This window comes from Silene latifolia, chromosome 9 (genome assembly GCF_048544455.1).
Source record: "Silene latifolia isolate original U9 population chromosome 9, ASM4854445v1, whole genome shotgun sequence".
NCBI classification, from domain to species: Eukaryota; Viridiplantae; Streptophyta; class Magnoliopsida; order Caryophyllales; family Caryophyllaceae; genus Silene; species Silene latifolia.
The window spans coordinates 222,906,712-222,926,901 of NC_133534.1; the positions used below are offsets into that span (position 1 = coordinate 222,906,712).

General features: G+C 37.8%; 2 protein-coding genes across 4 annotated transcripts; one reads left to right on the top strand and one right to left on the bottom strand.

Moving 5' to 3' along the window:
- The first annotated feature begins 69 nt into the window (after positions 1 to 69).
- LOC141600440 (L-galactono-1,4-lactone dehydrogenase, mitochondrial) lies at positions 70 to 10,095 on the top strand. 2 transcript variants are annotated; one of them, XM_074420677.1, is made up of 6 exons: positions 70 to 817; positions 1,209 to 1,459; positions 2,102 to 2,287; positions 6,643 to 7,036; positions 9,125 to 9,265; positions 9,575 to 10,095. In XM_074420677.1, the coding sequence occupies exons 1-6, from the start codon at positions 203 to 205 to the stop codon at positions 9,731 to 9,733; spliced, it is 1,746 nt and encodes a 581-aa protein (XP_074276778.1). In that variant the 5' UTR covers positions 70 to 202; the 3' UTR covers positions 9,734 to 10,095. The 2 variants fall into 2 exon arrangements, 1 of the variants encoding a protein (XP_074276778.1); XR_012524319.1 differs by having other exon boundaries at positions 97 to 817; positions 6,643 to 7,702; positions 8,271 to 9,265.
- A 109-nt stretch (positions 10,096 to 10,204) lies between these two features.
- LOC141600443 (thioredoxin-like 3-3) lies at positions 10,205 to 11,179 on the bottom strand. 2 transcript variants are annotated; one of them, XM_074420679.1, is made up of 3 exons: positions 11,020 to 11,179; positions 10,834 to 10,859; positions 10,205 to 10,582 (listed from the first exon to the last, which is right to left on the bottom strand). In XM_074420679.1, the coding sequence occupies exons 1-3, from the start codon at positions 11,047 to 11,049 to the stop codon at positions 10,360 to 10,362; spliced, it is 279 nt and encodes a 92-aa protein (XP_074276780.1). In that variant the 5' UTR covers positions 11,050 to 11,179; the 3' UTR covers positions 10,205 to 10,359. The 2 variants fall into 2 exon arrangements, with proteins under 2 accessions (XP_074276780.1, XP_074276779.1); XM_074420678.1 differs by having other exon boundaries at positions 10,951 to 11,176.
- Positions 11,180 to 20,190: the final 9,011 nt, after the last annotated feature.

Below are 20,190 nucleotides of genomic sequence, written 5' to 3' on the forward strand. Positions count from 1 at the left end.
TTTTTCATTCACCAGAAATTAAACCCATAACTATTTGTTTAAGAGATAAAAGTCTTACCACTCACCCGGTAAAACAAAAACAAAGTAGTAAGATCTCCATACGAGCAACGACCTATACGTCGACAACAAAACAAAAACAAATCAACTCTCGTGTCTGCCTCCGTTTCATCAAACTCCCCCACCAGTTCCACCACCATTAAAAATGTACCGAAGCAGCACACTCCGACGATCGATCACATCTCTCCACCGCAAATACCACCTTCATCCCACCACCACAACCCCATTACGACAATTCTGCTCAGTCTCCTCAAACCCATCTTCAACTCCATCCGAAACTCGCAAATACATTGGCTACTCAATCCTCTTATTAGCCTGCGGCGCAGCCACTTACTACTCCTTCCCTTTCCCCGAAAATGCCAAACACAAGCGTGCTCAACTCTTCCGCTACGCCCCTCTCCCCGAAGACCTCCACACCGTCTCCAATTGGAGCGGCACTCACGAGGTCCACACTCGCACCTTCCCCCAGCCCGAGTCGGTTTCTGAGCTGGAGAAGGTTGTTAAGGATGCGCACGAGCGAGGACAAAAGATTCGCCCTGTTGGGTCTGGTCTGTCCCCAAATGGGGTGGGACTGTCCCGGGCTGGGATGGTTAATTTGGGTTTGATGGATAAAGTGTTGGATGTTGATGTGGCGAATAAGAGGGTTACTGTTCAGGCCGGTATTCGGGTTCAGGGACTTGTTGATCATATTAAGGATTTTGGTCTTACTCTGCAGAATTTTGCTTCTATTAGAGAGCAGCAAATTGGGGGAATTCTTCAGGCAGGTTTCTTATTTCTTAGAATTTGATTTAGTTTGAAGTAATGTTGAGTTTAAAAATGTGTATTTTGAGGTGTGCAATTATTCGATAGCGGTTCTAAAAGATGATTCATGTCCACCATCCCCAAACCATTTTGGGATTAAGGTTTTTTTCCATGGTAATTTAAAGTGTGGCGTGCTACTTGGTTTGATTGAGAATGTAGGAGGTAAAAGATCATATCTTGAATTTTGTTTGATTCAGAATTTTGTTCCTATTTACTTGAAATAACATTGATGTATCTGGTTACATTACATTTGATAGTTGAATGCTGGAGGTATGATTTTCTGGTTTTGACTCTGAATGGGGTTATTTTTGTTCCTTTATTAGCTTGTTTATAATACCCGATGTTTATAGGTTGGTGCACATGGTACGGGTGCACGATTGCCTCCAATTGATGAGCAAGTAATTGCAATGAAGTTGGTGACTCCTGCCAAGGGAACTATAGAGCTCTCGAAAGAGAAAGATCCAGAGCTGTTTCATCTCGCTCGAGTTGGTCTTGGAGGACTCGGGGTAGTAGCTGAAGTCACACTCCAATGTGTTGATAGGCAGGAGCTTGTGGAGCACACCTATATCTCTAACATGAGTGAGATTAAGAAAAATCACAAGTAATTTGTTAACTTTGTATATATTTGATGATTTTAATCATTGGTTTTGACTATGTGATTTTTCTTTTCAAGAAATATCTGGGTGTTGGGTGTGGGACTGTGTACAGTCCTCTTGATTATTTGCATTTTTCTTTTATTTTTTTGGCTTCGGACATTTGAACCCACTATGTCATTAATCAGTCTGATATTCCCCTCCCTCATTATCATACCAAAACATAGTGCCTTGTGACCCTACACCCTAGTCGTTTATGGTATGGCAGCCCTCTCTATGATCATGCTCTTTCTATCACACATCATCGTCATAATAACCGCTGTGTTTTCCCAATAGTGATTGTTGGACTTTATTGGAAATACTCTCTCTAAACGCTTACAAATGATAAAACATTGTCTTGTCTAAGTGACAAAGGCTTGATATACACGACAAGTGGAACAGAATTTAACACCCTGTCGTTTCTTGGTGGTGGTGGTCTTATGTTACATTTTATATTTTACTCCTTACTACTATCTGGACCTCATTTAAGATCTAAGAAGCACTGATTAGAAACTTTTGATAGTTTTATGCGTATTTGACATCCTCTACAGTAAAGCTAGTTGTAGAATTATTTACATCAGAACTAATGCAATTTGTGGCTCTCTTTCCAGGAAGCTACTCTCTGAAAATAAGCATGTGAAGTACCTGTACATCCCATACACGGACTCTGTTGTGGTTGTGACATGTAATCCTGTATCAAAATGGAAAAATCCAAAGAATTTCAAACCTAAATATACAAAAGAGGAAGCCCTTCAACATGTACAAGATCTGTACAAGGAATCTCTGGAGAAATATAGGTAATATTTATAATATCGCTCCACATCATTGTCTAATTTGTTTGCTGGATCAGCATGCAGTCACCAACATTTGATTCATGCCTCATTACTTGTTGATGCTTCAAAACCTACTCAATTTTTCTTTCTTTTCTGTTTGCACTCTAATTATGCTTTTAGGCATGGATGGTTCTTTTTGTTTCTTTAGTAGGTTACGTTTTGGTACTTGGAATGTTGGCTCTTTGACAGGGAGATTAGCTGAGGTAGGGGAGGTTATGAAAAGGAGGAGAGTGCATATAATGTGTCTACAAGAGACAAAGTGGGTCGGAGATAAAGCAAGGGTGATAGCGCCTTGGGGTTATAAGCTTTGGTACACGGGTAAAGACAAAAGTCGTAATGGAGTGGGTATTGTCATTGATAAAGATTACATCGATGATGTGGTAGAAGTATCAAGAAAGAGTGATAGGATTATGAGCATTAAGCTTGTAGTCGGGGATGAGGTGGTGGCTGTTATAAGTGCTTACGCACCTTAAGTAGGTTTGGATGCTTCTTTTCGACGAGTCTTCTGGGAAGATCTGGAAGAGGTTGTAGAACGAGTCCCTATTGGAGAGAAATTGATCATTGGTGGTGACCTCAATGGGCATGTGGGTACTAGTCGAGTTGGCTTCGAGAACATTCATGGGGGTTTTGGGTTCGGGGAGAGAAATGAAGCAGGAAGTGACATATTAGATTTTGCTTTGGCATATGACTTGGGTGTAATGAACACTTGGTTCGAGAAAAGACATTCTCATTTGGTGACTTATAGGAGTGGAGGAAATGCTAGTCAAATTGACTTCCTTTTGGTAAGGAATGTGTGGAGGAAAGAGTACACCGATTGCAAGGTCATACCCGGGGAAAGTGCCGCAACACAACATAGACTAGTGGTGCTTGATTTTCGGTGTAAGAGACTTGAGGAAGGGAAAGATAATCGGTGAGGCACGAATCAAGTGGTGGAAGCTAAAAGGGGAAAACCAACAAGCGTTTTTGGATAAGGTTGGAAGTAGCGATATTTGGTCGGATTGCAAGGAGAAAGTTATTGATGCAACATGGGATAAATTGGAGCATGTTGTAAAGGATTTGGCGAGGGAGGCGTTAGGGGAATCTAAAGGGAATAGACCATCAAGTAAGGACACATCTTGGTGGAACGATGAGATGAGACAAGTGATAAAGACAAAACGTGAATGTTATTAAGGTTTTGGGGAAATGCATGAGTGATGAGAATTTTGAAAAGTACAAGGAGGCTAGATGAGCCGCTAAAAAGGCAGTACGGAATGCGAGGGCAAAAGTTAACCAAGAAGTGTATGCCAGCCAGGTTGGACACGAGAGAAGGAGAGATGGATATCTATAAACTGGCTCGCATAAGAGACCGAAAGACGAGAGATATTGGGAGAGTTAGGTGTGTGAAAGATATGGACGACAAGGTTCTGGTTCAGGATAACGAAATAAAGGCATAAAGGCTAGATGGAGTTCTTACTTTGATACTTTATTCAATGGACATCAGGAACAAGGAACAAGGTTTTGGGGATGTAGAGGTAACACCAAGCATGGTTAATCGGGAATTTGTGCGTAGAATACAAAAGAGTGAAGTTAGAAAGGCGTTAAGGAAGATGGGGTCAAAGAAAGCAGAGGGACCGGATGGTATACCCATAGAAGTTTGGAGGTGCTTCGGGGAGAAAGGGATCGAATGGGTAACCATGCTCTTCAACAAGATTTGTAGGAGCAACAAGATGCCATCTTGGAGGAGAAGCACTCTTGTCCCTTTGTACAAGAACAAAGGCGATGTTCAAGAGTGTTCCAATTATCGGGGAATTAAACTTGTGAGTCATACGATGAAATTATGGGAGCGGATAATCGAGCAAAGGCTTAGGAGATGTGTAGAAATCTCGGATAACCAATTTGGATTTATGCCCTGGAGATCGACTATGGATGCGATTTTTATCATGAGACAGTTGATGGAACACCATCGGGACAAGAAGAAGGACTTGCATATGGTTTTTATTGACTTGGAAAAGGCATATGATAGGGTACAAAGAGAAGTACTTTGGTGGGCTTTGGCGAGAAAGGGTGTCTCGAAAATATATTGACCTCATAAAGGACATGTTAGAGGGGGCTAGTGCAAGTGTTAGCACTAATGTTGGGAGAACGGAAGAATTTCCCATTACCATCGGGGTGCATCAAGGTTCCGCACTTAGTCATTTTCTCTTTGCTATAGTTATGGATGAGTTGACATGACAGGGGATATTCAGGACGACATCCCTTGGTGTATGATGTTTTGCTGATGATATTGTGTTGATTGATGAAACGAAAGAGGGAGTGGAGAGAAAATTGGAATTGTGGAGGTAGACTTTAGAGACTCGTGGGTTTAGGCTGAGCAGGAGTAAGACTGAGTATTTGAGGTGTCAGTTCACTAAAGTGGCGAAGTGGCGGGGTTGAGATTGACAGAGGCGGGGAGTATTATTTTCGATGGGAATGTTGTTGAGGGGTCAGATTTCTTCAGATATGTAGGATCTATTATTCAAAAAGATGGGGAGTTAGACGGAGATGTGGCTCACAAAATTAAAGCGGGATGGTTGAAATGGAAGAGTGTTTCAGGGTTTTTATGCGATAAAGATATGCGCAAAAGATTAAAGGGAAAATTTTATCGCACGACAATTAGGCCTGCCTTACTTTACGGTTTCGAGTGTTGGGCCGTGAAACATTGTCACATTCAAAAGATGAGTGTTGCGGAGATGCGTATGTTAGAGGTGGATGTGCGGACATACAATGAAAGATCGATTTAGGAATGAGGTGATTAGGGAAAAGGTAAAAGTGGCGCCAATAGAGGACAAGATGATGGAAAACCGACTGAGATGGTTTGGCCATGTGAGAAGGAGACCTATGGACGCTCCAGTTAGGAGGCGGGAGAGGAGGCTGGAGACTTGGAAAACAGAAAAGGTCCCTAGAGGTAGAGAAATACCGAGACAGACATGGTTCAGAGTGATAGAGCACGATATGAGATTTCTGGGGCTTGAGGAGAGTATGGTGACGGAGAGGGCACAATGGAGGGAAAGGATACATGTGGATTTTTAGTATTTGATGTTTTTTTTGACATATTTAGTGTTTTTATTTAATTTTAAAAAATTAAATTATTTGTTCTTCTCTCCTTTATTACACTTTTTTACCAACCACTTTCTTATATATTTTACTTGGTTTACTTTTAAGGCATTTCGGATCCTTAATTCTATTTCGGTTTTCAAAATCGTTTTAATCTTTTCTCTCAATTTAAATTTTAAGTTTTTATAAAAGAAATCCGGAATTCGATTTTAAAACCTCTAAGTTTACCTTGACTTTCCATTACATTTTCGCTCTCCCTTTTGTTTTTCATTTTCCCTTTTCTATTCGCATTTTGAGGTGTGCGTTCACCCATGGACGGTTCTAAAGGATGATTCATGTCAGCCGACCCCAAATCATTTTGGAATTAAGGCTCTGATGTTGTTGTTGTACCGCTTGCGGGCGGTAGAACTAGCAAAATCTATCCCAAACCTAGAAACATGGAGCAATAAAACCTGTAAATAAGGTGAACCAAACTGACTCAACTCCACCCACGGGCAAACTGAAAATCTACGGTCTCTTATTTGTAACTAATAAAACCTGTAAATCAGGTGAACCAAACGGACTCAGCTCCACACAAAGGCAAACAGACCACATATTCACTCTTATTCATCCCCCCAGAACCAAAACCAATTGTAATGATGGTTGGCCCTATTGACAACGAATTAGCTTACAAATGAGCTAAATCAGAACGATTTTGCATTTAGCTTGATAATTGCATCTTAAAAACACTGCGAAGCATAATACATAAAAATATTTTTCCGAACTTGAATGATGCGATGAAATGGCTAATAACCCAGCCCAATAATGACCCAAATCAAATCAGATTCGATTCGGAGACCGAACTTGAATCAACTTTGAAGGTAAACTTGACCTGAAACAACTTGAATCTGTTATGACCCTTCCCACCTTGGCCTACTCAAAACCAAGTAACCAACAGCCACCTCTAGCCCATTTGCATCAAGGAGTAAACTCTGTCGTGAGTTAGAAATAAAATTTATGAGTTATCAGTATCACCAGTGGTGATCAGTTGTTTCTTTGTGAATCTGTTCAATTCGTGTTCTCTTATATACTCTTCCTGTTGGTTTCTAGTTTTACGTTGGTTTCTTTTTCAAGTACGTAATTGCAAGTCTTTGCTTTCTTAGGAAATCTCCAGTATTACACTAGACTTGTCTGTGTCTAAGCTGGCATTTTGTTGGTGAGAGAACCATTCAGTCCGTGAGGGTGACAGCTAGTTGTTCTGTGTGCAGAGTGTCACCAGAACGAGATATAAATGAGCTATCATTCACAGAGCTTAGAGACAAACTTCTTGCACTAGATCCTCTAAATGACGAGCATGTCATCAAAGTGAATAAGGCCGAAGCAGAATTTTGGAGGAAGTCAGAAGGATACAGAGTTGGATGGAGTGATGAGATCTTAGGCTTTGATTGTGGTGGTCAACAGTGGGTCTCCGAGACCTGTTTTCCTGCAGGAACCTTGGCTAAGCCTGACATGAAGGACCTTGAATATATAGAAAAACTGAAGGAGCTGATAGAGAAGCAAAGAATTCCCGCACCAGCTCCCATTGAGCAGCGTTGGACTGCTCGGAGTAAGAGTCCTATGAGTCCAGCTTATAGCTCTGGGGAAGATGATATTTTCTCATGGGTAATCTCTTCACTTCTATTTTCATGTTTTCCTCTGAAGTATGTAAGATAGTTCTATTGTATTACTTATGTACATTTTGAAACAATGGAGTTTGGGTTCAACCACCTTTCGTTATCATACGGGCTTGCTTGGAATGAGTTGTAAATGTTATTAGGGTTATATCAGTCAGAATTAAGGAAACATGTGGAGGTAGTGGTGACATTGGAAGGAGTTGGGGGAGAAAGAGAAGATAACCCATTAAGGGGATTATAGATATCCACCTCTTCCTATTACCGTGAATGGGGTAGTATTAGCCTCTGGTACTCCCATTATAATTGTAATTATTTCAACAGAGTCCTGAAGAGTAAAACAAAAATTGTCACTTTGGTCTATTTATCACTTCGATGAAGGTATAAATGATTTGTTTTTCATATAAATGAATATTTTCAACATAAAAAGTGCAAAGCTGAACAATATTGTAAATTTTGAAAGTTTTCACATTCTTTTGCTATGACAAATTATTTGTGTTTTTGGAGAAAATTTTTGTGACGTTACACTTAGAGTCACCAAATTAGAAAAGGTCACTAAATTGGCAAATATCCCAAACCTTGTGTCACCAAAGTTAATTATGTGAGGTCGTGTTTGAATGAAGGGATATATAATCCCTTGTTTGGTTAGCAAATGAGGGTGGAGGAAACTAGAGGGGAAGGGAATTGTAGGGATCTATTTTCCCTCGTCCAAGGCAAATCAAGATCCCTCCACCTAGGGATGGCAATGGGTCGAGTTGGATCGGGTTTTGCAAGATCCAAACCCGATCCACTTACTTATTGGATTACAGATCCATATCCATGCCCGATCCATATCCAAAATTTTAAAATCCATACCCGATCCATTATACTTTTTTCAAACCCATACCCGCTCCAATTCCATACCCGATCCATTACATAATCCAAAACCCAATACGAAACTTGTTTTGACTACATAAAAATTTAATCTTATATAAGAAAATTTAAATTTCAAGGTTAATAAAACCTAAATTTTCAATAATATCCACTTGGATCGGGTTCGGGTATGAATGGATCGGGTTTGAATTGGTTCGGGTTTTCCAATAGTGGATATGGATATGGGTTTTAAAATAGTGGATCGGGAATGGGTTTTTAAAGAGTGGGTATGGATCGAATTTTTTCCTTCGGTTCGATTCGGGTTCGGTTCGGTTTGAGCCATAATTGCCATCCCTACCTCCACCATAGGAAAGGTTGGAGGTAAATTGTATCCAAACACCCATACTCCATTCTCCCTCCCCTTCTCCTCCCTCTTTTTCCTTCCGTCTATCCCCCTCCCTTCCCTTTCCTTCCTACTTTGTTATCGAAACAAGCTGTAAAGTGGAAATATTCCTGGGATACAAGTTTTTTTTTTGACAAACAATACCCGAAAGTTTCATCTTTTTTTTTGTTTAGAGCTATTGAAAGTTGTTTTTGTCGAAACACTGCCTACTACCAAATCATTGTTCCTACCAAAAAAGTCAAGTTTTCGACATCGACTTGCCTTTTTTTGCAAGAAACTACCTACCTTTCTTTTTCTTTTACAGAAGACTATCTACCTTTCTTAATATTTTCGCCGCAACTTCCTTATTGTTGACTTCTGTTATCCTTCTTTATCTTCCACCCAGTTTTATTATCGTTTATTTGCGAGGACGAGTTTAGCGTTAGCATTGCTCACAAAAACAAAACACCAAGGTTATGATCTTCCTTCACTAGAGAGCTAAATTTTAGATAGTGTTGGACAAATAATGAAACTCGAGGCAGGGGGATTCGCATAATGACCTAAATTATAGGTAGTTTTGACAAAAATCTCTGCGAATATTCTAAACGGTAAAGTATCATTTGAAGGTTGAAACAGAATTTGGGTGAGAGTGAATGTTGAATCATACTGAATATTTTTTGTTGTGTTGATTTAGCACATATCTTCCTTAAGCTGAACCTGTTGTTCTAACTAGGTCAGGTGTCAGGTTGCTATTTGAGGGAGGGCTATTAGGGTAAACTTTTGGTTAGTGAGTTGATGTTGTATTTACTCATATTTTTCTACCTGGATATTGGTGTTGTTTTTCAGGTTGGTATTATAATGTACCTTCCCACAACGGATCCTCGCCAAAGAAAGCAGATAACCGATGAGTTCTTTCACTATAGATATCTCACACAAACAAAGCTTTGGGATTCTTATGCTGCTTATGAACACTGGGCTAAGATTGAGGTATATGATTCATCGTACTATCTGACAAGCATCCTGGTTTCTTGATTATTTTCACTGGTTATGGCCATTGCAAATGTTTGATGGATTATTCGCGACCTGGCAAATTGGTTATTCCAGTTGGGATCGAGTCATTTTGTGAGTGCTATTTGCTTGTCATTTGAGATAAGGGCCAGATTGGGTTTGGGATGTTTAATGTTTTGAGGTCAATGGTACTTGTTAGTAGGGATATTTTTCCTTTTTAGTTCACAAATCAGTACACTTTGTTAAACGTCTTCTGAAAACTTGTAATAGCCTGCGTTATGTTCTCAGATTCCCAAGGACAAGGACGAGGTGGCCGATCTGCAAGCTCGGTTAGGTAAGCGATTTCCGGTGGATGCATACAACAAAGCTCGGAGAGAGTTGGACCCCAAGAAGATCCTGTCCAACAACATGCTTGAGAAGCTTTTCCCATTACCCGAAACAGTTTAAGCCCGCTAGTATCGAAATTGAGAGATCTTGCTTGGATTACTTTGATATGAATATAATCTTAGGATAATTTTGATCTTTATTCTTTTTTATTTTTTATTTTGAGTCCCGGTGGAAATAGAAAGTTAGAAATCTGACTGCAATGTTGTTTCATTAACCATCATATAGCAATGGCACCTCAATGTTCAACAATTGTGCCGCAATATATTCAATAAAGCACCAGAAACATCGAGACTGCTTGAGTGGTATATGTAGTTTATCTTTTCTTCCTTTTTGTTGTAAGTTGGAAAATTCTAACGCATAACTTTCATGTGTATTCCTAGAAAAAGTATGGTTGGAGATGTCAACAAGTTTAATCGGTAAAATCATGAGTGGTGATACTCATGACCTTGGTTCAAACCTCGTGAGCATCAATATTGCTATATCGCAGTTGTGGCTCCCTTTACACCAAAAGAAGGGCTGATTTTTCTGGTTAAAAAGAGGAATACTAGTACTGATATTACTAAATGAACACATAAGGTTTGCACGTTGTATCTGAAATACATACAATAAAAGCGTAAACAAGAGCTGTCACAGCCCTATATAATTAACTGACTGAGGAACAAGAATTTAATTAACCAGAGAAGCCATCAGGAATGCAACCACAAACGGTCGCGAAGTCTTTCTTCACCAGCACCAAACATCTCGTCAACCCTTTCACCATCACGATAGAAGTGGAATGTAGGCGTGTATCGGACTTGTTGGGTGGTCTCGGGGCATTCATCTATATCGGCATACACGAAGGAGAGCTTGTTTGAGAACTCGTTACTGAGCTTGTGAAATGCAGGAAGAATCTGGTTGCAAACCCGGCACCTGCCGTAGACATTCATCACAAATCATTTGCTAGTTACTAAATACTACTAATCATCTCCTAAATATAAACCAATTTAGTTTTCTCAAAGATAGACAAATCATTTTCTAGTTACTAAATACTGAAAGCTGAAATTAAAAGAGGTACAAGTTGGTTTGATACGAGAATTTGGAAACTCAAATTAATTACAGTAGATAAATTGAAGAAACATAAGAAGACATAGAAAAAATGAAAAAACAAGAGAAAAACTGACCAAGAAGCGCCGTAATTAATCACAGCCTGCAAATAACCAACAAAGGGCAAAAAATTAGAACTTAAATGAAAAAAGGAGTAGATAAAATTGATTAAAAAAAAGGAATCGAAAACAGACGGGAGTTTTAGAAGAGTTAATTTGAAGAAGGATATCGGAGAGGTGTTGGTCACTTGATGCTGTTTTCACCTTACTACTTTGCTCCTCCTGCTTTTCCATTTTTCGGGAGTTAATATGTATATGCGGGTGTGCTGTGTTAATTGGGGTGTGAGTGTGTATATGAGCAAATGGGAGAGACGCTCCAGTTTGTTGATAAGCAATACAAATTCTTACGACGCTTCAACAAACCACTACAAATCCACTTCATAAAATCCTCCTTTTTTATGACAAGTTTTACGAGTTTTGTTTTAAAGAATATGAATTTTATTATAATGTTTATGATAAATTACCAAATAGTCACCATGTATTTGCTTTTTTTTTTTTAGTGAATTCAAAACGTGACCAACCAACTTAATCTTTGCATAATTCATACGTTTTTCAAAGAGCAGTCGCACAATCATATACATTGAAAATACCTTAATTAACCATACTACTAATAGAAATAACTAACGCGCAACTCGGTTTAAAACAGATTATTTTCACACATTTATGTGCGAACGGTGAGTTACTATTTATTAAAAGAAGTATTTACTATTTATTAAATCATAAAAAAAAATACATAAAGTGTTGCCCGTGGTTCGAATTCAAGTTACGTATTTATTGTGTGTGACATTCGTATGATGAGATTGATAAAAGTGGCCTATTTATAAGAAGTAGTTAACATTTTGTGTAAAAACGATAGTATTTAAAAAGTGATCCATTTTTAATAACAAAATAATGGTAACTTTGTAAATATAAAATGCTAAATTTTTACCATAAATGGTCACATTAATGTAGTCGCCCCATATAACGGTCTCATAGTATAATTTGTGATTGAGAATAAACTCATTTACTCACTACAATAAACTCATTACCTAAATATATTTCATTTTCTCAATCAATAAGGATAATAACCTTAATTCCCAAATTCATATCATAAATTTTTCTTATTCAGTAGCTTCTCACTTCTCAATCATAAATTTCCCCAATGCAAATAATGACATTCATTTGATATTCTCCAACTCATTAACAATGAAACACAATCAATTTAGTGGATTATTTTCTTAGTAGTTTCTTCTCCAATAATTCGTTGAGCACAATTAAGAGCATCTACAATGGTAAGTTACAAGAGCTTGTAGCTTGATTTGCCATGTCAATATTTCAAGCTACCTCGCTTTCCAGCTACATACACCTTCAATGGTGAGCAGCAAATAATTGTAACTTAAGTGATCCCACATCACCTTAATCGACCAATAAAATCAAACAACTTTGTTTTTGAAAGAGTTAGTGTGCCCATATGTTCGGAATATTGTAATAGTGATTAATTCTATGGGGCTATGATGTTCTGCTAGGAGCCGCTTGTAGTCTGAGTCATAAATGAGTTATGATTCAGATAGTATTAATCGGTCCTACAATCACACACTATAGATGGGTTTTGGGCAATATTATAATTAATATTGATTAATTATAAAGGTAATAAGAATAATTAAAGATTATTCTATTAAACTTTCCTAATCCTATATAGTTTAGGATTCTCCTTGAACTCCATATATAGAGATAGATATAAGAGGAGATATTTACTGATCAGTTTTTCTAAAAATACGAAATCTCAAGGGTGTATAAAGGGAGATAAGGATAGAGGCGCAACACTTGGGGCATTATGTGAGACGGTTTCACGGATTATTATTATTATTATTATTATTATTATTATTATTATTATTATTATTATTATTATTATTATTATTATTATTATTATTATTATATATTTTTAAAGACCTGAACTTTTATTAAAAATAATCAACATTTTTATAAGAAATTAGTGGGCAGCCGAGATACAATCTGGGCCCCCACTCCCTTACCGATAACAAAGCTAAGTCTAGTAAAAATGTAAGCGGCCGCGCGAGCCTCTGCTGTAATACCCGCCCTTTTAGAGACCCGTTGACCAGCGTTGACTGACCTTGGGAGCGGGAATAATCCTTAGAAATGTGTGCCAAGTTACCTTGGGTTGTGAGTTATGCGTGGTACTCGATAGAGTAGAGGCTACTCGATCGAGTAGCTTGGATACTCGATCGAGTAGGGGGATACTCGATCGAGTATGTGGGACACTCGATCGAGTAACGGGTTTTCAGCGAGGGTTTATAATCGCGTTTTGTTAAATCCGCAAACCATTTCCGCCTCATTTCTTCAGACCCTTAGGTCGCCTCCTTCCCTTCCCTTCACCATATAACCTCCATGGAAGCCTTTGAAGGTTCTTGTGCCTTAGGAGAGCGTAACTTGAGTCGGGTAGCGGTCTTTTTGCCGGGTTTATCCTTGTAGGTATGTCGTCATCATCATCCGTATCCTTGTCTTTCAATTAGGGTTTGCTTGGTAGTGATAGATGATTGTGTTATGGTTATAGGTGTTGCTTGATTGCCGGATGTTTCGTATGTTGGCATGGAGTGGTTGCAGTTGCTTAAAGGTAGGTTCGCCTACTCAGTCTCTGTAGATGGTCTAGTGAGTCGGTCGTTGTGGTTATATTGTGGTTGTGTTTGTGTGGCAGTATGTATACGGTGGTCAGTCGGTATATACAGTTTGTTGGTTGTGTTGTGTTGCAGCTGTCTGTGATTGTTTGTCTCTGGTTCTCGAGATGCGTTCTCGGCTGAGTGGAGTCACTTGCGGGAGTGGCTTCACGCCCTAGTTTCGCCCTCCGTGGAACCCGCCACGGGAGGGGATGTGAACATTAATGGGACAGGGTTATCGCTCGGTATGATGAGCGAGGATTTGGTGGGTATGACTGCGGTCCCCCACTGGCAGGGCTGGTCCAGTGGACAGTCGGTGACGGAGATTGATTGGAGTGGGTGTGCTTGTGTGTGTGATTGATTGTGTTGTGTTGTGTTGTGTTGATAGTTGTTGTTGGTATTGTCATGTCTTATCTCAGTACTGACCTTGTGTGGTTGTCTTATTGTTTTATGTGTCTGTCGTGATCCCTTATGGTGAGCAGTCTGTCTTAGCAGGTGTTGATGTCGTTGATAGCTGGAGTCCGGGCAGGGATGAGTATTCACGAGATTTGATAGTAATAGCGAGTAGCCATTGAGTTGTATCTTTTATATCGTCAGTTGGTTTTAAATCACTTGTAATATAACATAATCGTTCTTTTGTCGACATTTGATTATTACTGTCCTCGGGCAACCGAGATGGTAACGCCTTTATATGCTAAGGAAGGCCTAGTTAAGGCTCCTCTGGATATGGGGGTGTTACAAAGTGGTATCAGAGCGACGATTTTGGAACCTGTAACAAATGAACTTAATGAACGTAGCGAGTCTAATAAAATAAACCCGGTGTATGTGTGATGGGAGCCCCAGCTGATGCTAGATTTTGGGTGAGTAGGCGCCCTCATTTCAAAATCTTTGCCCCATGGTACTTAAGCCAGTCACAGGGTATGGGAATGTGGAGTCCGTGTGTATGTATGTAATGTGTATGTTAATTGTGTCGGAGATATTTGTGGTCGAGTCCTTGCTAACGCAAAAGTGGGTATAGTAGTTGCGTTTGGATTGTGTATAGTGAAGATTTGGCATGATTAGTGAGCTTGTACGATGATTATGAGAAAAGTGACAAGAGTGTATGCTGTAGTATGGAAGGTGGACATGTTGGTGTTTACTTTAAATTGTTAGTAATAGCGAACCTATATGAGTTTAGAATTTCTACCGTAGCTATAATGATGATAGTTAAGGAGGTGTTGAGATATAGTACGAGAATTGGTAATTAATGATGCGTGTATACAATGCTCGATGATTGAAACTTTCCGCTTGCGTGGTGTTTAATTGTGTGGAATAATTTGCTTATATTGGAACTGGAACATGCTAAGCTTTAATTTACTATGTAGAATATACATTTGAACGACATATGAAAGAATGATTTATCGCTAATTATATGTTTCATGTTGATGTGAGCACGAATCATATATTATATTAAAGCAGAAACCATCTGCCACGTGTCATCGGCAAATGGCTTCTGCCACGTGTCATCGGCAGATGGCTTCTGCCACGTGTCATTTGCAAATTAAATATTTCATTTCCGTATAATCAGCATAATTTCCATATTTGAAAGATTTTTAACAGATTTTCCAAAACAAGAGGAGTATCTTTTCAAAATCTATCCTTTTAAACTCATTATCATATATTACCTATAAATCAAAAAGAATCTTTCCTGAAATCCCTAAAAATCATGTGCAAAGATGATCATGTAACTTGGCCTGATATTATAACTTTGATTATAACTATGCTTTTCGATGAATTAATATTAAAATTTATTTAAATTAGCAGAAATTGAAATATAGGTAATTTTGAAGATAGAGTATATTTGATTAGTAGGATGAAGCATTAAGAGTTGATGATAATTATGAAAGACCGAGTCATCCGTTAATACTTAATAGCGCCGCTTTCATCTTTTATTCTTTAGGATTTTTGGTAATTTAAATACTTTTCCTATTTTTAAAACTCTTCTTCTTTTTTTTTTTACAAAAAATATTATTTCGTCTGTTATAATTTGAAAAGATTTGAAGACGATTTTAATTGTTGAGAAAACGATTAAATGTTTTGTATTAGTTATATCATTCTAAACTCACAGATTGTAGAATAAGACGGTTTCACATATAAGGCGTCTTTTTATCTAAGAAAACAATAATTTAATGCTATTAGTGAATAAATATGTGTTTTTTATATAATGACAATCACATACATTGTAAAACCGTTTCACAGTAATTATGGAAAAACCTTATATATAACATCACTATTTATTTGTGAGATGATTACTTTATGAGAGGTTATATTCTATAACGAATTTGTTACTATTAATAAATATATTATATAGATAATTAGATAATTAGACATTGAACAATATTTTACGAAAATATGAAAGTATTGCTACTTGGTGGCACAAAAAAAGAATATATTTTTTAATTTCATATATTAATGTGTATCCTTAACGCATACGTTCAAAAAGCATTTTTATTATTTATCGAAAACATATTTCAGTAAAATGATACTCTTTCATTCCACTTTTATTGTCTTATTTTCTATTTTGAAAAAAAGTTATAGTTTTATGAATAAGATTGGTTCTTAATCCATTTAGCATACTATATTTAAAAATAAGACAATTAATTTGGATTAAGTTTTAGAGTATGAATAAGATTGGTTGTTAATCCATTTAACATACTAAATTTAAAAATAAGACAATTAATTTGGATTAAATTTTGGAAAAAAGAATAAAATGAAATGGAAGAGTAATTACTTAAAAATATTACCAAGACAAACGTATAGCAAAAAAATGAGTCATTTTTGCAACTTAGGAAGCTTGAACCTTAAGAGAATATCATTCAGTCACTTACAGGTACGAGGTAATTAATCATGAGACTATTGCATCAAAGTATGGAAAATAGCTATTTTTTTTGGTGCAGATGGAAAATAGCTAATTAAAGTTGTGAAATAGCTAACCAACCGACCAGTAAGAAACTGATTAATTTTGTTACAAATACAAATTTGTTTGTTTGTGTCAAAATATAAACGATGAAAATAGAATTGAGGTAAATGGAAAAAAAATGGTTTAGACTGGTAAAGGAAATATTAAAACCTAAGAATAAATATTTTTAGCATATAAAGAGTTTTGGCCAATTAAATTTGAGTTTGGTCAATTTAAATGCTTAGTTTGTAAATTTAAGCATATCTTTATTTCACACCTAATAACATTTCTCCAAATAAGTCCATAATATATATTAGGTCATAAGCAATAGATAATATAGAGTTACAAAAAATCAATTTAGATACTTAGTATTATTTTCAATTTATAAAAGTTGGAGTGACTTTAAAAAATTATCTAACAACTAACGCATAACATTATGACATTGTAAGGAAATGAGTAAATAAGTTGTTAGTAAAAAAATGCTTTATCCATTTTAATTTTATTGTTCAAATCACTCATTTTAAATTATCTCAAATTAACAATGTTGAGAGACAAGTGTTAACAATTAACATGACTCAATAAACAAAAAAAAAATTTGGCGACTTGAAAGGCGAATGAATAATGAGCGGTGTTGATGGTGGGAGGTCGTGATAGGGGATGGGTCGCTATGAGTGGGTAATGATAGGGTGAGAAGTCGCATATTGTTAGTCGAAGGGTTAGGGATCACCCATGAGGGTAGGGCCGAAATGGTGGTTATACTGGATGACGTACGAGACGTACGGGGATGGTGAAGGGCAAGATGGGGTAGTATTGTTGAAGGACGTATGATACGCGAGGGGGTTGTTGAGATAGGGGTTGAGATAAACGTCGTGTCTGAGATGTTGGGTGCGTTCACCACTACGGTGGAGGGTCTGTTGGTGAATCTCGAGGTAATCAGTCAGTGATAGCGAACGCTAGCTCCTTTCACATGTTCAGGCGATTGTGGGTGGGAGAGAAAATGAGAGATAAGGTAGAGAATTGAGAGGATAACAAATAATAGGGGTAATCTGATATAAAAACGTACTACAATGACTAAAATTAAATGTATATTGCCTAAATTAACAGGTTATAAATATCCAATAACTTTATATCCGCTTTTCAGATTTCACCTCTCATATGTTAAAAACTCGAGGAAAAAAAAGCAGGGTACTTTGATTAAAATTAAGCAACATAAACTTAATAAAAGTATATGGATAGTCAAAGCGAACTATTCTTAAAATTTAGTTATTTACTAAATAAAAAATACATAAGTTTTTACTTTTAATAATACTTTTTATTACTACCCGTGCAGTGCACGGGTTCAAAGACTAGTTTGCTAGTAATGTAGTAAGACGAGTTTAAGTGTGATATGGTAATGTAATAGTGTATATAAATGACTCGGTAGCAGGTAAACCGAGTTGGGTGAATTTGTTGTAGCGCAATATGACATAAACCTTATTTGTTGAGACCGTATGATACGCTTGAGTAGTAATGGTAATACATGAGCAAGTGTAATAATTAGTGGCGAATTCCGAACTTAGTTTGGAATCGACACGCGATATTGTTTTTGCAGGAATCTTCGATTTATCTCGTACTTCTGACCGAGTACTCAACCTTACTTGACCGAGTGCGAGTGCTTACTAGACCGAGTAGACCTCACTCGATCTAGTTAGGAAGCTATGACATCGGGATGTGAAAATTTTCTGCAGATACTCGACAAAACAGCACCTACTCGATCGAGTAGAGGGCACTCGATCGAGTACCCTAGGCACTCGATCGAGTAGGCTACAGTACCGAGTTCTTACGGGTTTCTTAAACCCCTATTCCTTCTTACTCTCCTCATTCCTTCTTCTTTATTTGGAACCCTACACTCTTACATCTCTCACAAATCTCTCCTCTCTTCTAGTATTGGTGGTGATTAGTTGGGTTATTTGCTTGTTAATTTCGTTCTTTTACTTTCTTTATCTAATCAAGGTATGATTTTCTCCCTTATCCATATGTTTCATAACATTGAATTTGTTAGAATGATAGTGTAATCTGAAATTTTCGATTCATATGGGCGAATTATTGCTTAAAATTGTTGTAATATGATTCACATGCTTTCCCTTCATGAATGTTGGTGATTAATTGCTGTAAAATAGGCTAGAAATTGCCAATTTGGGGGCCGAAATTTTCTAGGGTTACAAAATCAAAAATTTTGTTTGATTTTTTTCTACATGTTGGATGATGAAATTGAGTACTACATGTTGTATATACCATGTTGAAAGTTGGATTTTAGTAATTTTCACTTTAAAACTTGCCTTAAAACTCCGTCATAAAAGTGCCCCAAATTGAAATTCGTTTTCTATATTTGAAATTTGGTGTTGGATATGATTGTTAAAGTAAGGGCTAAACTTCAATATGATAATGGTGATGTTAATTGATGGTCAATATGTCAAAATCATTGCAGCTGTAGAGACCGTCTGACAAGTCTAATTGAGTTGTTTGTTTCTAATATTGAAGGTTGATGATGATATGTTTAAAATTACCTTTCTATGGGCATGTACGGATATCTCATATGTTATTAAGTATGTATATAGAGTAGCATTTGAATCATGCTAGAATGTCAGAATTGGTGGAGTAAACCATGTTTATCATGCTAAGCTTTTCACAACTATAGAGATTGTCTGAGTTACTGAAATTATATATCAAATTGGGAACTTGTTGGTGAAAGTGTGTTCCTAGATGAGTCTTCAAAGTTCAATTGTGTGAATTATGTGCTTTACATGTCTATACAAGTTTGGTTTAAACCATATGCTGAAACAGATGCCGAGACTGAACATAGGGACCCAATAGAGCAAGAGGGGGAGGGCTTCACAGCCCGAGCCTGGGGAAGGTAGTGGACCCGAGGTACCCGCGGTACCGGAGTACCCTACGGTTGTGTTTGTGGACTTTAAACAAAGGGAGCGTTTTGTGGCGTTGCAAAAACGCAAAATGAGGCATACCCGTTGTGTGGATACCATACTTCTGACTGATTTGGGAATAGAGACGGATGTCCGTCACATATTTGAGACTTTGGGATTTACGGGGTTGTACCGGCTGAGGAAACATTCCTACCCTTTTCTTACTTTGGAATTTATGTGTAACACCCCCTCATACCAAGGTGCCTTACCAGGACCACCCTACCATGAAAGTGTGTTACCATCTCGGTTGCCCGAGGTTAGTATATATCAAAAAGCGTCCGAACTGAGCACATTTATTAAAATACTGTAAAATGTAAAGTTTACATCAACCAAACTCAAATACTGTGATAACAAAATACAACTGCAAAGTCTGACAAATAAAGAAATCCAACTAAGACTCAGACGGTGATGCTATGACTCGTGATGGCACTCCTCCCAAGACTGTCCCCAAGCTCACACTAGCAATACATGTCAAGCCTGCTCACCATCCCCGAATGGATCACCGCAGATTCCACAAACAACACGGGGTCAGTATTACACAAACAAGTAAGACAAACAAACGGAGCAATTAACTGATCATCGCCAGTTCCCAATCCTTCATTCACACACAGTAACCGACTACACACTGAAGTGTGTAGCCCTGCCAGATTACCCATCGCAACAGGTAATCCCCGCCGCCAGTGGGTGATCGCAGCCGATCCCACCTAGTCCAGCTCCTCACGAGCGACAATCATCCCTGTCCCTTAATGTGCACATCCCCTCCCGTGGCGGGTTCCACGGAGGGCGAACTAGGGTGTGAAGCCACTCCCGCAAGTGACTCCACCAC